A 14,807-nucleotide genomic window follows, 5' to 3' on the forward strand; every position below is an offset into this window, starting at 1 on the left:
CGCCCGCGCGGCGCTGCACTGGGGGCGGGGAGTCTGATGGGAGACGCGCGTGGCGCTGAGAAGGCGGCGGCCCGGGAGAGGGAGCGGGAGAGGGACTGGGCGCGGGAGGCCGGAGGCGGGGGACAGGGGGAGGCGCCGCCGCCGCCGCCCGCCCCTTTCCGCTGGGGAACAGCTGCAGCAGCAGGAGCGGAGCAGGAGCCGCGCAGCCACTACCGCCGCCGCTGGGGGATGTGGTCGGCGCCCGCCCCGAGCCGCGCCGCCTCCTGAGTACCCGCCGCCGCCCGAGCCGCCGCCGCCGCCGCCGCCGCCGCCGCCGCCGAGCCGTGCGGAGCCAGGCCGCGCCCTCCCCGGGCGCCCGCCGGCTCGCATGCCGAGGGGCTCCGGGGCGTAGCTGCGCGCCCGGCGCCGCCTCCGGGCTCCTCCGGCCCCGCCATGGGCTGCTGCAGCTCCGCCTCCTCAGCCGCGCAGGTGAGGGCTCCCGCCTCCCGGCCGCCCGCCCGGATGCCTCCCCGCGCCGTGCCGCGGGCGCCCGCAGCCTCCCACTACCTGCGAGCGTCCCCTCAACCCGCCGTGCACTCCAGAGACCCCCACTCTCGCCTCCCTCTCCCGCCTCCCCCTGTCCCGAAGATGCCCCCGCGCTGGCTCCCAGGGCTGCCGATTCGCAGGCGCCTCTGCGCGGCCCCCAGGGCGCCCCTAGCTCTGCCCAGCCCCTTGCCGACTTGGCCGCCTCCTCCCAGTCACACCTGAGCGGCCCGTCCCGCCAGCCCGCAGGTAGAGGCAATAAGGGCGTCTGCTCTCCACCCCTGGTGGCACCCCCTTCCCTCGTCTTCCGGGCCTGGCTCCTCTCTTCCTACCTCCTTGGAGTCTTCCCCCGCTCCATCCACAGACTATTTTCTGTGCTCCCTGGAGGAGTACCCCCAGTATGGGCTGTTCACCCCTCTCCCACCTTATTACAGTTTCTGCTCTTAGATATTCTGTCCCTTTTCTCTTGCCCGCCGCCCCCCGTCCGGGTTCAAGTGTTTAAGCGGATCCCGGAGCCCTTCTACGACCCGCTTCCCCGATTCTAGCCGCTCGCCTCCCACCCCATCCCATCCCCCCTTTGTGCCTTGACCCCGGGCACCGCGGCCTCTTCGCACCCCGAGGCCCCTGCGGGAGCGCGGGGATTGGGCTGAGAAGGAGATTGGGCACCTGGTGGGTGACGGGATCGTTACGGAGACTCCCTCTTTGTTGCTAGTGTAACAGGAGGAAGAGGTGCCGAATTTAGTTTTTCTGTGTGCACTGGCTGAGTGTTGTCGCTGAGGGCTGAGATGCAGAGATTTCTCCCAGCTTCTACCCTGCCCCCATCCAGATTTCGCTAACCTCCCTCTCTTTTGCCGATCCCAGCCCTTAACCTGGATAGAAATGTTTAGACAACTGTATAAGGATCAAACGTAATAGGACTTGACTGCTGGCCACTAATAACTAAGAGGACCTGTTTGTAAATTACCTAATTTAGTGGATTAGTGAGTGTATTTACAAATACGATAAAAAGCAATCAGGAATACTGCATCAAACTGTCTGGTGGTGGTGTATGAAAAATAGGCTCTGACAACGCCTGGGATGTAATCTCACAGTTTCATTAGTGTAGAATGTAACTGTGGTCTTTGATTTGTTTGTTTTGGGGGGATACAAGGGCTCTTGTTTTTAGAAATAAAGGCTGGTCCGTTCTTGGTGAAGAAAAACGCTAGTTTGGAAAAAAAAAATTCCTTCAGAGATCTAGCATCTGTGATAATGCCAGAAGTGTTTTGCTGCTTCTAAATGACTATATATAACTCAGTTTTAAATAACCTGCAACTTGTTCTGAAAATCTGAGATCTGTTAGAGAGAAAATGACTAGAATTGCAGATGAATGGAGGACATTTATGTTTTATTAAGTATCCATCCTATTTGTCCACTTCTTTTTTGGGTGTTTGCTTACTCTTTTTTTGATTTTTTTTTCCTTTTCCTATTAAGATCGTAGTCAGGCTGACTGGGTTAGTTAGTTAAACCTTCCTGTTCAGTTAGAATAACAGAGAAAAACTATATGTAGTGGTGTTAGGAAGGAGAGGTCGATAGACCACAGTTTTCATATTAACAGATAAAGGTGTGGAATCACACAGTACCTTTCAACTGGTTAGAGATTTTTGGGGAGAGGGAGGAATCTAGTTGGGTGCTATTCGTCTGATATTTACTTAAATATTATTTTCACCAAAAAGATATCTTTCCTGTTGCCTTTCTTTTAAGAATTGGGTTATTTTGCATCCTCTTTTGGAGATAAAATGCCTTTAAGACAGGAAAGTATTGGATAGTTTATGGATGGCTTGTTCAGTGTTTAATCGATTAAATTTGGAAGGGATGGATGCTGGACCAAAACTCTGCTTAACAGGTCTTGCATTTGACTAGCTCCACATCTTACTTTTCAGAATGCTGTCCCATATATTTTCCTTGCCTCTTCCTCCTCTTGCAGCCACTGTTTCCTTCATGCTGTGCTCTACAGACAAGATGCATGTCATGCACTCCAAAGGGTGCATTTTTTTTTCTGTGGATTCCTATAACCAATCAACAGCTGTCACATGCCTTTAAGTTCAGCTTTAGGGACTTGTAGTGTAAATGGAGCATTGAGGTTTCATGCCAAAGAGCTGGTCATCATTTTTTTTTTTTTTCCTTATTTGAGATTTTGGCATCATTCTTCATTTGTGAAATGTTACCAATCTGCTGCATTTTAATGCTCCTTTCAGGAGCATCGCCAGTTAGGATCATATAGTATCTGTATGAGTTGTGTTGAAACAAAATAGGGATGCAGCTGCACATCTTCTCTAAATGTGAACCTTCACATCACTTTGAACTTCTCTTAGAGGCCTCGATTGTATTTTCAGGCAGAATGTTTCTTTCATCCCATCTACTGAATTGTAAACTTCTTTTTTTTTTTTTTTTTAACTTCTTGAGTATAGGAATTGTTTTTATTTTCCACACGTTTGTATCCATTGCAGTGCCTCACTATACCTTGTACATAATAGTTGCTCAGCAGTAGTCAATGAACAGAATATAGATACACAGATTGGAACATTTGAACATTTGGCTGGCGAGTAACATTTAATATGAATCCAGCCCCGAACTATGTGCTGTTTTACTTCCATGAGCTGGTTGAGTAATGCCACCACACCACCCTCTTCAAAGCTCAAATTTGAACTAAGTTAAAATTCACCTGCTTTTCCCACATTCCTTCCTATTCTGTCAATGGTACCGTCAGTTTGCAAAATTGAGCAGGTTTTTTCTTTTCTCCTGGTGCTCTGCTCAGTGCTTATATTTTAGTTGGAGCAGTGGCTATAACATCTTAAAAGAGCTTGTCTGCAAACTCTAATGATAACCTGCACAGCACATCAAAACAATGCGCTTTGAGGTAATCTGCAGTTCAGCTTAGCTTTTCTCAGTGGTATCGTCAGCAACTTTAAAGCCCTGGCAGGTTTTATCAATGTAAATATCGTGTGTTTCCTCTTTGTAGTAGGAATTCACTTTTGAAATACATATAATTTATTTTCCCTCATAGTCTCTTGCTATGTTGTAGACTCTCATAAAAGAGTTTATTGACTTCCAAACTGCTTCATCTCTTGTAGTCTGTTCTGGTATTATTTTCATTTTCTTGGCAGTGTCTGGTTATCATAATTTGCCATCAAAATAATTATCCTGTTTTTGGATTTAGATAAAAGAAAAGCATCGCATTCTGTACTTACTTGTATTTTACTGTTGAAGGAGGAAATTTTTGGCAAAATTATTTGTGCTGTATCAGATATGTGTTTCTAAGAATCTTAAGAACTCTTAGATATATTTATAGAACTCTTATAGAACTCTTAATTATTTTTTTATCTGTGGCCACTACAAGTTACTTGCTAATATTAGTAATTGCTCAACACAAGCCAATACATGATAGCCTTTGCCTAAAAATCTCTTTGAAGAGAACATAAAAGTGAGATAGTCATGAGTTTCTTTTTACAGCACTCATCCTCCCTAAGATTCTTAAAATTTATTCCCAACTCTCCATAATTCGTTTGTTCTGTTATAACCTGACATAATTTCTATTCTTGTAATGTTAAACTTCAAAGTTCAGTTGTAAATCTTCAGATTTGTGAAATGTTCTTTCCCATTGACAAACCAGTTTGAATGAAGGAGGCTTTTGAAAGATTACTTAGCAAATTGCCAAAAGTCTTTGTCGTTAATGGCTAGATCATCATTTCTCACAGCAGCGCTTTGGAGGCCAGGAGATTTCACAAGTGCTCTGAAGTTCTGTGTCCTTTGGTTCTAACCTTAGAAATTGTGAGAGGGATGGAGGAGAATCTTTCTGGTTGAACAAACTGCCCCTCATATCTCTCTGACTTTAGGAGAGATTGGTCTTGTCTCTGGTCTCGTCCCATGTCTTCAAATTGAGAGCTAAGTATTTAACTGTGTTTTTCTAGCTCTCATATCTTGTCTCAGGAGTAATGAAAAACAATCAAGTGGTTCACAAATACTGGTTAACTTTTGAGAATGTTAACTGTTCTTTAACAGAATTTTATTAGTACTGTAGTCTCCTTCTGCTTTGTGAACTTTGAAGTCAGAGGGTAAAAATGAAATTTGAAGAGTGTCCAGCAAAGTAGACCTGCTCTAACTGGAATAAAAAAAAACACAGCATGAAGACAATTTATTTTTTTCTTCTTCTTCTGAATACTATGCTATTAGCATAGAAGATCCATTCCTCCAAATATGTAAATCAAAGTTAATATTAAAATTGGCTGGAAAGTAATGTAAAAATGGTGAGAATTTTTGTATACCTATTTTTCACAGCCATTTTCATGTTTTAATTTCTCTAGTAACTCTGAAGTTGACTTTACTTCCATTTTACAGGGGAGGCAGTTGAGACTTGGACATTAGTTGAGACTTGGCTGAAGTCTCAGAGCTACTAAGGGATCAATCCAAACTTTACCCCAGGTCTTTTGAATGTGAGTCCTGTGCTTTACTTTCTATGTTCACATACATGCTTCCCATATCATAAATTGCAGTTCATTTTATCTTTAGAAAAGGTCCACTCAATAACATTTTGAATTAAGGAATGTCCAAGTTAAAGTCATGCCTTTTTGAACTTGCTGCAGTTACTAGCTGGAGAACGACATAATATAATACAGCAAAACTAGTCCAGTTAGAAAGTTCCCAGGCTTAACATATACTACCAAATACTATTTGATGTGTTAATCCTATCATTTAGAAATGTTATTGGCTTGGAGGATATTTATTTATAGAAATATATTCTCTGTTCTATTACTGGTAATTGGTTAGTAGCTATTTTACTGTCTCCTTCCTCCCCAAACCCCCCCCCCCAAAAGAAGTAAATATTTCAATTTCATAATTTGGCTCAGATTTGGGGGGCTCTAGTTTATCTCTATTAGAGATAAACTAGGCCTACTATCTCTCTTTTATATTGAGCTAAACTAGAATGTAGAGATAAGAAGTAGTCTAAGGTCAGAGAGATACATTATGAGGTAGCTAGGACTAGAAACCTACTTAGTCGCTTAATCTCTTGAGCTTTCTATAGTTAGTGTTAATTCTTAATGTCTTAAGTCTTCTTATCTTTGCGACCTTGGCTCCACATAGGAAACACTTAGAGAACTTGAAAAAACACGGATTCCTGGGTCCTCCTTTCAGAGGTTCTGATGTCATTGGTCCAGGGGTATTTTTTAAAGTTCCCCTGGTGATTTTCATGTTCTGCCAAGGTTAAAACCCACTCTTACACACCCTTTCTTTAGATAATTCCATCTCCTTCTATGGTTTCAGTTACAATCCATATGCTGACAATTCCCAAACTGACTACTGAACTGAAACCAATTTTTTCCTGGCTTCTGAGCTATATATCCCCTGATTACTTAGCACTTCCACTAGAATGTCTTGTAGGCAACTCAAGCTCAGCATGTCAAAACTGAACTCAAAATTTGGAGGCACATACACACACATATTTTTCAGTATCTTTGGTTCACTGAATGATACCAATATCCTGGTGTGGAAACTGGAAACCCGAGGCACATAGGAAACCTGCCTCTCATGATTCCATATCTAGTCACCATATCTTGCCTCTTTTACCTTCTAAACTCCACTACCAACCCCCTAGTTTAAGCTTCTGTCATCTCTGGCCAGAACGTTGCTTCCATATCTCCCGATATTCATTCATGCTTCCTTCTAATTTTTCTCCACACCGCAGTCTTAGTGATCTCTTTAAAACAATCCAAAGCTGTGTGGGGATTGTGTCCCCCACTTACTTGAAACCCTTTAATGGTTTCTGATTGCTCTTAGGACAAAGACCAGAATCACTGACCCTAGCCAACAATGCTGCATGGGCTGGTCTCCATCTCTCTCCAGCATCATTTTCACCTCATACCATGCTTCTCCTTACTCTGTGCTCGCTCCAACCTCACAGATTCTTCAGGAGACTGTATTCTTCTTTTAAAGCTTTTGCACATGCTTTTCACTTGTTTGGAAGGCTCTTTGCTTTTCTCCCTGGCCTTTGGCTGCCTGATACTCATCCTTTAAGTTTCAGCCTCAGAGTCACTTGTTTGGAAAAGGCTTCCTTGATCCTTCAAACCAGGCCATGTCTCCTCATTAAATTCTCACAGCCTTATGTATTTTCCCTATGAACACCTAAAGCAATATGCAGTTAATGTCTAGACTAGGAGTTGGCAAAACTACAGCCCATGGGCCAAATCTGGCCAGCTACCTGTTTTTGTATGGCTTGCAAGCTAAGAATGCTAAAAATGGTATCTATATATTTAAATGGGTGAAAAAAATTGAAAGAAGATCTTTGCATGAGAAATTTATTTCATAAAAATTATATAAATTTGAATTTCATTGTCTGCAAATAAAGTTTTATTGATACAACCACACGCATTCATTTATACATTGTCTATAGCTGCTTTTATGCTGCAGTGGTAGAGTTGAGTGGTTAGTTGTGACAGAGACCTTATGGCCTGCAAGTGTAAATATTTATTCTGTGGCTCTTAGGGAAAATGTTTACTAACCCCTGGTCTAGACTGAGTTGATGAGGAGAGGGACCATGACTGCTTTGTTCATTGCTGTTATTCTCTGTGCTTAGTTGGTACCTGGTACCTGGTAGGTGTTCGTGAAATATTGGAACAAATTAGTGAATTTGTTCATATCTCTTTCCTTTCATGGATGGATGTGGATAAACTCCAACCGTAGTGACTCTGATGTTTTAAAATTCAATATAAGGACTTCTCTGGTGGTCCAGTGGTAAAGAATCCGCCTTCCAATGCAGGGCACATGGGTTCGATCCCTGCAGGGAACTAAGATCCCACATGTCGGGGGGCAACTAAGCCCACATGCCACAACTACTGAGCTCGAGCGCCTTAAGGAGAGAGCCCATGTGCCGCAAACTACAGAGCCTACGTGCTCTGGAACCCGTGCGCCACAACTAGAGAGAGAAAACCCCCATGCCGCAACTAGAGGGAAGCCCGCACGCTGCAACAAAGACCCTGTGTGCCACAACTAAGACCCGACACAGCCAAAAAAATAAAAGAAAGAAATTTTTTAAAAACGAAAAGTAGTTACTTATTAAAAAATAAAATAAAATTCAATATAAAAATTTTTTAGGGACTTCCCTGGTGGCACAGTGGTTAAGAATCCACCTGCCAATGCAGGGGACACGGGTTCGAGCCTTGGTTCCAGAAGATCCCACATGCCACGGAGCAACTAAGCCCATGTGCCACAACTACTGAGCCTGCGCTCTAGAACCCATGAGCCACAACTACTGAGCCCACGTGCCACAACTACTGAAGCCCGTGCGCCTAGAGACTGTGCTCCGCAACAAAGAGAAGCCACTGCAATGAGAAGCCCGTGCACCGCAATGAAGAGTAGACCCCGCTTGCTGCAACTAGAGAAAGCCCACGTGCAGAAATGAAGACCCAACACAGCCAAAAAAAAAAAGCCAAGGGCTTCAGTGTAAAAACAATTTTTTTAAAGGACAAATACTTTTTTTTTTTTTTTTTGACGGTGCCTGGCGGCTTGCAGGATCCTAGTTCCCCCACCAGGGATTGAACCCAGGCCCAGGCAGTGAAAGCACTGAGTCCTAACCACTGGACCGCCAGGGAATTCCATAAAAGGACAAATACTTTCGAAGAAGATTCTCATCAGAAGTTTTAGCAGCTGTCTTAAGCAGCTTGTCTGTTGCAGGTATACATCTCCTGTGTGAAGCAAGTGTACTTGTAGAGGTGTAAGTTAGGGGGTATTTTTTTTCCCCTGATGGACTCCTCTCTGATTTCATATCAGCTGTATAGTAAGATTTACTTAAAAAAACATTTGGTTGATAAACTACTGGAATTTTTTTTTAATAATATTACTTTTTTTTAGCTGCTCTCTATAACATCCTGCAATCAAATATTTAGACATTTATTTAGTAAGGAAGCCATTAAAAGCTATTTTTATCCTAATCTTTAAGGTTGCGAGATACACTGAAGATTGCTGAACAGACGTGTTTGATTTCTGGATACATCTGTATAATGTAAAATAAGGAAAACAGCAAAAAGATGGAAAAATTGAAAATATATGTTTACTTCAAGATGTTCAAGTAGCAGGGAAGGTATTAAAGTTTGCTTCTTTTTTTTTTTGGTAGCATTATGATAATGGTAATGATAATGATCTTGTAAGATTTTTCATTATGAATCACTTAAGGATGATTCAGCTTTAAGAAATGAAAAACCTTAAATCTAAATAGCTAATACATGAAGGAAAACTTACTATCTCTTACAAGTTGAGAGGTAGGGTGGCTTCCAGCTTGGTTAATTCAGTGGCTTGATGATGTCAACAAGGACCTGAGTTGTCTCTTTTTGTCATTTAAGGAAGTTAGTTTTTCCCTCACTTAGCTCCCCTTGTGATCCCAAGATGGATGTGACTCTCACAGACTCATGCTGAGCTGCCGATCTCCAGTGCTTTTTCTTTCAGTAGGAGTTAGGGAGGGCTGCATACTCATCCCTAAACGATCTCTAGCAAGGGGGAGGCAAGGGCACCTTAATTGGCTTAGACTAACCAGGATTTCCCTCTGAGTCAAGTGGAGGGTGGAGCAATACCAGAACAAAATTAGGGCTCCGCCACTAAGGCTTGGGGGTGCTGGGGAGAGTGGTGACTGAGTAGGCAGCCAATGGTATCTGCTACATAGCTTGTCATTTTCTTCTGCCTATAAAATCACACTTGTATGGTGTTTCCTAACATTTTGCTTATAGCTCCATTATAAAACCTCACAGTTCGTAGTTGAAAGTCACACAGTTATCTTCCTATTTCCCCAGTGCTACTGCTCTAGCCACTGCTGAAGCCCCATCTTTCTCTTTTCCCCACCCCTACTGCTTCTTTCCCATTCTGAGGCAAGCATAGCTTCTGAAAAAAGAAGAGCATTTAAGGTTGGAATAATGGTTAAGTAGGTAATCAGTTTTCCCACAACCAGTGGGACCCAAGAGAACCTTGGGGCTTACTATAACCTCTTCCCTTTCAAGCTCTCAATTTTCCTTTTCTACCTCTTCTCACTTCTTTGTGTGTTTATCTCTCTCTGTCCGATTGGTACTCATGTTTTCTTTCTTTTTCCCTCCTTTCCCCTAAAGTTTTCTTTTTCGTCCCTTTTCTTTCTACCCCTACCTGATGCACTTAAGGGGCCGTAATACTGAGTGGAATATGCTAGTATAGAAAAGGAGAAAGAGAGTGTCTTTTTTTCCCTCCTGTTTAATTTTGGGGTTTTTTGTTTTTGTTTTTTGGTATAGCAATAGTAAAACTGAAGATTCACATCATTATTTAGAATACCTCTATGATGTAAAGAGCTCTCACAGTATAAAAATTGCTTCTTTACAGAAGGAGCATCAGTAAACTAATATGTAAATATGTTCAGTCTTGCTAATAATCAAATCAAATTAAGGGTACATAGACACCACTTTCGTCTGTAACTTTGGTAAAATTTAACAGAATAATATTAATTGCTCATGTGGTTTCAACTCAAGTATACTTTATTGATTTGCTGAATAAATGGTACGACCCTCTTGGGACACTGTTTGATGACATACATTGAAAGCCATAAAAAAGTTGACACCCTTTAGTAATCCAAAGTATAGTAAATGCTAGATGACATTACATGTGGCATTATTTGTAATAGCAAAATAGTTTAATTTTAAACATAATATTGCTGATGTAAAATTTTCTTAATATAAAATTCAGTTGAATTCAGTCTGCTATATGTGTCTCACTTCACCATCCCCAACTAAATGATCCTCCCTTAATGGGTAAGTAGCCTTCTGCCCTCCTTTAAAGAAATCCTTTCCCTACTGCTGCTCTAAAAGGATATTAGAATCTGAGAATTAAACACCGTCTTGTACTGGCAGGAGTGTGGGCTGTATAGCCAGACCGTATGGCTCTGTCACCAGCTGGGTTATTTGGGCCAAATTATTTAACATTTTGTGCCTCATTTTCCCCAGCTGTAAAATGGGAACAATAATAAAACCTATCTCACAGGCTTGTAGCAAACTGCACACCCCATGAAAATATCTTAGACATTATGATATTAATGTAAACTAAGGCTCTTAGATGTTCTCCTACCCATTAATACCCCCCTAAAAAAATCCTGTGTTTGGGTTTTGGAAAAGGGACCTCGACTTCCAAAAATTTTAAACTGTGTCTGGAAGATGAGTGTTAAGGGTGAAATGAACAGCAATAATGAGAGGCTAAATTGGGTGGTTAGGAGAAGTTAAGAAAGGATGGACTAGTTGGAGAGTGGGCTTCCTGAAAATCATCCTTGATTTGGCTTTGAAGGATGGGTTTAGAAAATGTGGGAGGATAGACAGATTTTAGTACAAAGCAGGGCCAAGAGAGGACATTCCAGTGAAAGGAACAGCTTGAACAAAGGCAAGGAAGCCTTTAACTGACTGCGTGTCCGTTTGGAAAGGAGACCTGGCCAGAATAAAGAGAAATGTAACATGTAGGGAAGACTACTATTTCAAGGGGAGAGACATGGACTGCCATGGAGGGTTTTTCAGAGCAATGTAAGGAGGAGTAATCGGAGCCTTGCCTATGCCTGAAGTGAGAGAAAGGGAAACAGGCCACCCTGGAAACTGTTCAGTAGCTCGAACCAACAGTGTAAATGGGAAACAGAAGAGACATTATAGAATTGAAATAGGACAGATTCTCCTGACTTAATCTGGATATGTGGGATAACGGAGAGGGATAAAACCGGTTTAGAATACTGTATAATGGAAGAAGGGTATTATAATTGACAGACATGGGAGTTGAAATGGAGACTAGAATATGGGGAGGGGAAGATGAATTTAATTTTGTGTGAACTGAGTTTGAGATGATATTAATACTCCATGTAGCAATTTCCCATAGGCAGTTGAAGATCCAGAACTGGATTTCAGAAAATGTTCTAAGTCATATGCATAAAGGAGATGCTGTAAGGATGGGTGGTCTCCCAGGGGAAGGAAAGGGCATGGAATATGAGAGCAGACCACTGGGTTTTCCCTGCTTTCATTCCCTAGTTGTCTGCCCTCATAGAATAAATTTCATTTTATTCTTGCAACTCTGAGATGGGTATCAGTGTTAGCCCCATTTTACTGATTAAGAAACTGAGGCTCGGGAATTCCCTGGCAGTCCAGTGGTTAGGACTCGGTGCTTCCACTGCCTGGGGCCCGGGTTCAATCCCTGTGGAATCCCTAAGATTCCACAGTGTGGCCAAAAATGAAAAAAAAACAAAAACAAAAACAAAAAAACTGAGGCTCCTTTTGCTGCAACATGGATGGACCTAGAGATTATCATATTAGGTGAAGTAATCAGACAGAGAAAGACAAATATCATGATATCACTTATATGTGGAATCTAGAAAAAAAGTGATACAAATGAACTTATTTACAAACCAGAAATAGACTCACAGACATAGAAAACAAATTTATGGTTACCAAAGGGGAAAGGGGGAGGGGATAAATTAGGAGTATGGGATTAACATACACACAACTATAAATAAGATACATTAACAACAAGGACCTACTGTATAGCACAGGGAACTATATTCAATATCTTGTAATAACCTATAATGGAAAAGGATCTGAAAAAGAATATATATATGTGTTCTGAATCACTTTGCTGTACACCTGAAACTGACATTGTAAATCAACTATACTTCAACTGAAAAAAAAAAAAGAGAGAGAAACTGAGGCGCAGAAGCTTAGGCAGCTTGCCGCAAGGCCCCCAAAGTAGTGTAAAGCCTGGGGTAGTTCAAAATGTGCGTTTCCTGCTGCACTACATTCCCTTCCTTCTGCTGTACTGAGAACTATATTTAAATAGTATATTAAATGTAGCTTAGATACCACTTTTCTGTCACTGAAATTCAGAGACTGTGTGTACTATTTACTCTGGCTTTAAAGTGTATGTGTGTTTGTGGGGGGGGGTGTTGGTTTTCAGTCAGTGCACCCTAAACCAGAGGTAAGAATGTAACACTTTGCAGCAGGGTCTGTGTAAGTGGTGGTTATAAACTGAAGACTCCTGGGACCCTTAACTGCTGTGCATTTCCTCCTGCGCCCTTCTGCATTTTCTTCTAAGAACTTAAGTCTGAACAAGTCTATCATGGCAGTAAGTTTACTAAAAGTGACTACAATTGTGTCCTTTCCCCATAACTCAGATTCTCAAGAATAAAGTTTTAATAAGGAATATATATTCATATATTTAGTCAGTCTTTGGAGACCCATGGCCTCTGAAAGGGTTAATGTAATTGATACTAACATTATTTAATAGTATCAGTAAGGCTCAGGAGAGCAGTAAGAAAGGAAAGGGTGAAGAAAATGGCCGTGGTGAAGTTGGAAGACTGTGGCACAAATGATTTGCATGCGCATAGGGATCAAATTACAAAGGCAGAGATTTTTACCACTGGAGCAAAGCTGGAGTTTTTTGTTTGTTTTAATTAAACTGCGCTTTAAAACCTCAGTTGTTTTCAAACTGATTTTGCATGTGATTTTGTATTTTCATAAATTCTAAAAACATCAAGTGTTGGAAGACAGTTCTGAAAACATCAAGTTTTAAAGTCTAGCATATTAAATATATTTTGAAAGTAGCCCTACTTTTTTTTTTTTTAATTAATTAATTTATTTATTTATTTTTGGCTGTGTTGGGTCTTCGGCGAGCGGGGGCCACTCTTCGCGGTGCGCAGGCCTCTCACTGTTGCGGCCTCTCTTGTTGCGGAGCACAGGCTCCAGACGCACAGGCTCAGTAACTGTGGCTCACGGGCCGAGCTGCTCTATGGCATGTGGGATCTTCCCAGACCAGGGCTCGAACCCGTGTTCCCTGCATTGGCAGGCAGATTCTCAACCACTGCGCCACCAGGGAAGCCCCCGAAACTAGCCCTACTTTTACATCAAGAAAAACATTTCGGAATGGACATTGGTGGTAGAAGTAGATTTCAGTTATGAAGGTATGGAAATAATATTTTAATAAGATACTTCATTTTAAAATTAGATGCAGTTCTAGTTTTGGTGATAATTTTTTAAGGTTTATAGTTTAATCTGAGAAAGTAAACCAAGAGCAAGTGGAAACACACGTTTCTGTTGAGGTAGTGACAAGCATACAGGGTAGGGAGCCCTCCTTGGGGGGAAGGAACATTTCCCCATCACCTGCTGCTCACTAGGCTCTCTGCTCTGTAGGTGGTGCTGCACATGCCCTCCCATTTATGTAAGAGTACTGTAAGCAGGGTTTCCCCAAGTATGTGCTCCCGTAGCACCAGGGCTGCAAGATGGTACTCCAAGAAGGGGATCTGAGGTCAGAAAAGTTTGGGAAGTTCCTGCGCATTCCATACCCACCCCACTCCCCCAATTTGTGGAGCCACAGTGCTTATCAGCCTGTTTAAAAGCGCCACATCCCCACACCTGAAACCAGTTTAACTTGGCTTAATTGACCTTCAGTCAATTCATTTGTCCTTAAAATTTATTTTTTTTCATTGCATCTTGAGGAACTGTTCTACAGGACACACTTTGAGAAACTGTGCTTGAAATATTCCTTCTCAATTTCCTCAAGTGAGAACAAAAGTGAGTGTGGTAGCAAGAATGTTGTTCATCAGGTAACCCTTAGTAGGGAGCGCTTAGCAGATCTGAAACTGAGTTTGAGCACATCACAAACTTCAGTATGTTCTTTACAGTATTGGCAAAATAATGTAGATAAGTATCAAGTCACTCAAGTATATTAGGAAAATGTAAAAGCCTTTCATGTGAATAATTTCTCAGATTTGTAGTTTGAGATTTCCAAGAAGTTGGGAAGGTTAAGGGTTTACAAAAGGATCCTTCAACTTTGGAACTTCAGAACAGAACTGCTGTGAGGCCAGCTGGGCCAACAGCTAGAGAGGGAACCAGCCATCTGCGCTTGGGGTTTTCTTCTCCTTTTGCCCGGGGTCTGCGGTAGAGACTACAGGGGTAGTTGTAGTTATTGCTCAGCACTCCAAATGGACATCTGCAGATGGGACCTGCTCATCGAATGCTGACTATCTTTTGTTAGAGAAAGAATCCAGGACAGAGGTGATATTACAGGGGCTAAGCAAATAATAGATCCCAAATAAATGTTTATTTAATATATGTGGCGGGGGCATGGGGTATTCAGAGACTAGAATTTTAGTTTATGATGCTAATGATTCTTGTCAAAATTACTATTAAAACAAAGGTAACCTGTCAGTGGAAGGAAATGGGAATGAACCTGAAAAGCCACTATTTGAAATGTTTTAAGTTAATTCTGGTGATTTTGAACCTGAC

The 14,807-nt window shown here is 42.0% G+C and overlaps 1 protein-coding gene across 7 annotated transcripts in view; it reads left to right on the forward strand.

Moving 5' to 3' along the window:
- Positions 1 to 273: 273 nt before the first annotated feature.
- The window catches only part of SLC44A1 (solute carrier family 44 member 1), a 214,471-nt gene continuing 199,937 nt past the window's right edge, over positions 274 to 14,807 (forward strand). For 6 of the 7 annotated variants that reach the window (XR_005020315.1, XM_036855425.1, XM_036855423.1 and 3 more), the window contains exon 1: positions 299 to 468. Coding sequence is in view for 6 of the 7 variants with exons in the window: in XM_036855425.1 (XP_036711320.1) it covers positions 433 to 468 (36 nt within the window). In the remaining variant the exon portion in view is untranslated. Of the gene's footprint in view, positions 469 to 14,807 lie in introns of all 7 variants that reach the window. The other variant, XM_036855427.1, reaches the window with a different exon arrangement.

The sequence above is a fragment of the Balaenoptera musculus genome, chromosome 6 (genome assembly GCF_009873245.2).
Source record: "Balaenoptera musculus isolate JJ_BM4_2016_0621 chromosome 6, mBalMus1.pri.v3, whole genome shotgun sequence".
NCBI classification, from domain to species: domain Eukaryota; kingdom Metazoa; phylum Chordata; class Mammalia; order Artiodactyla; family Balaenopteridae; genus Balaenoptera; species Balaenoptera musculus.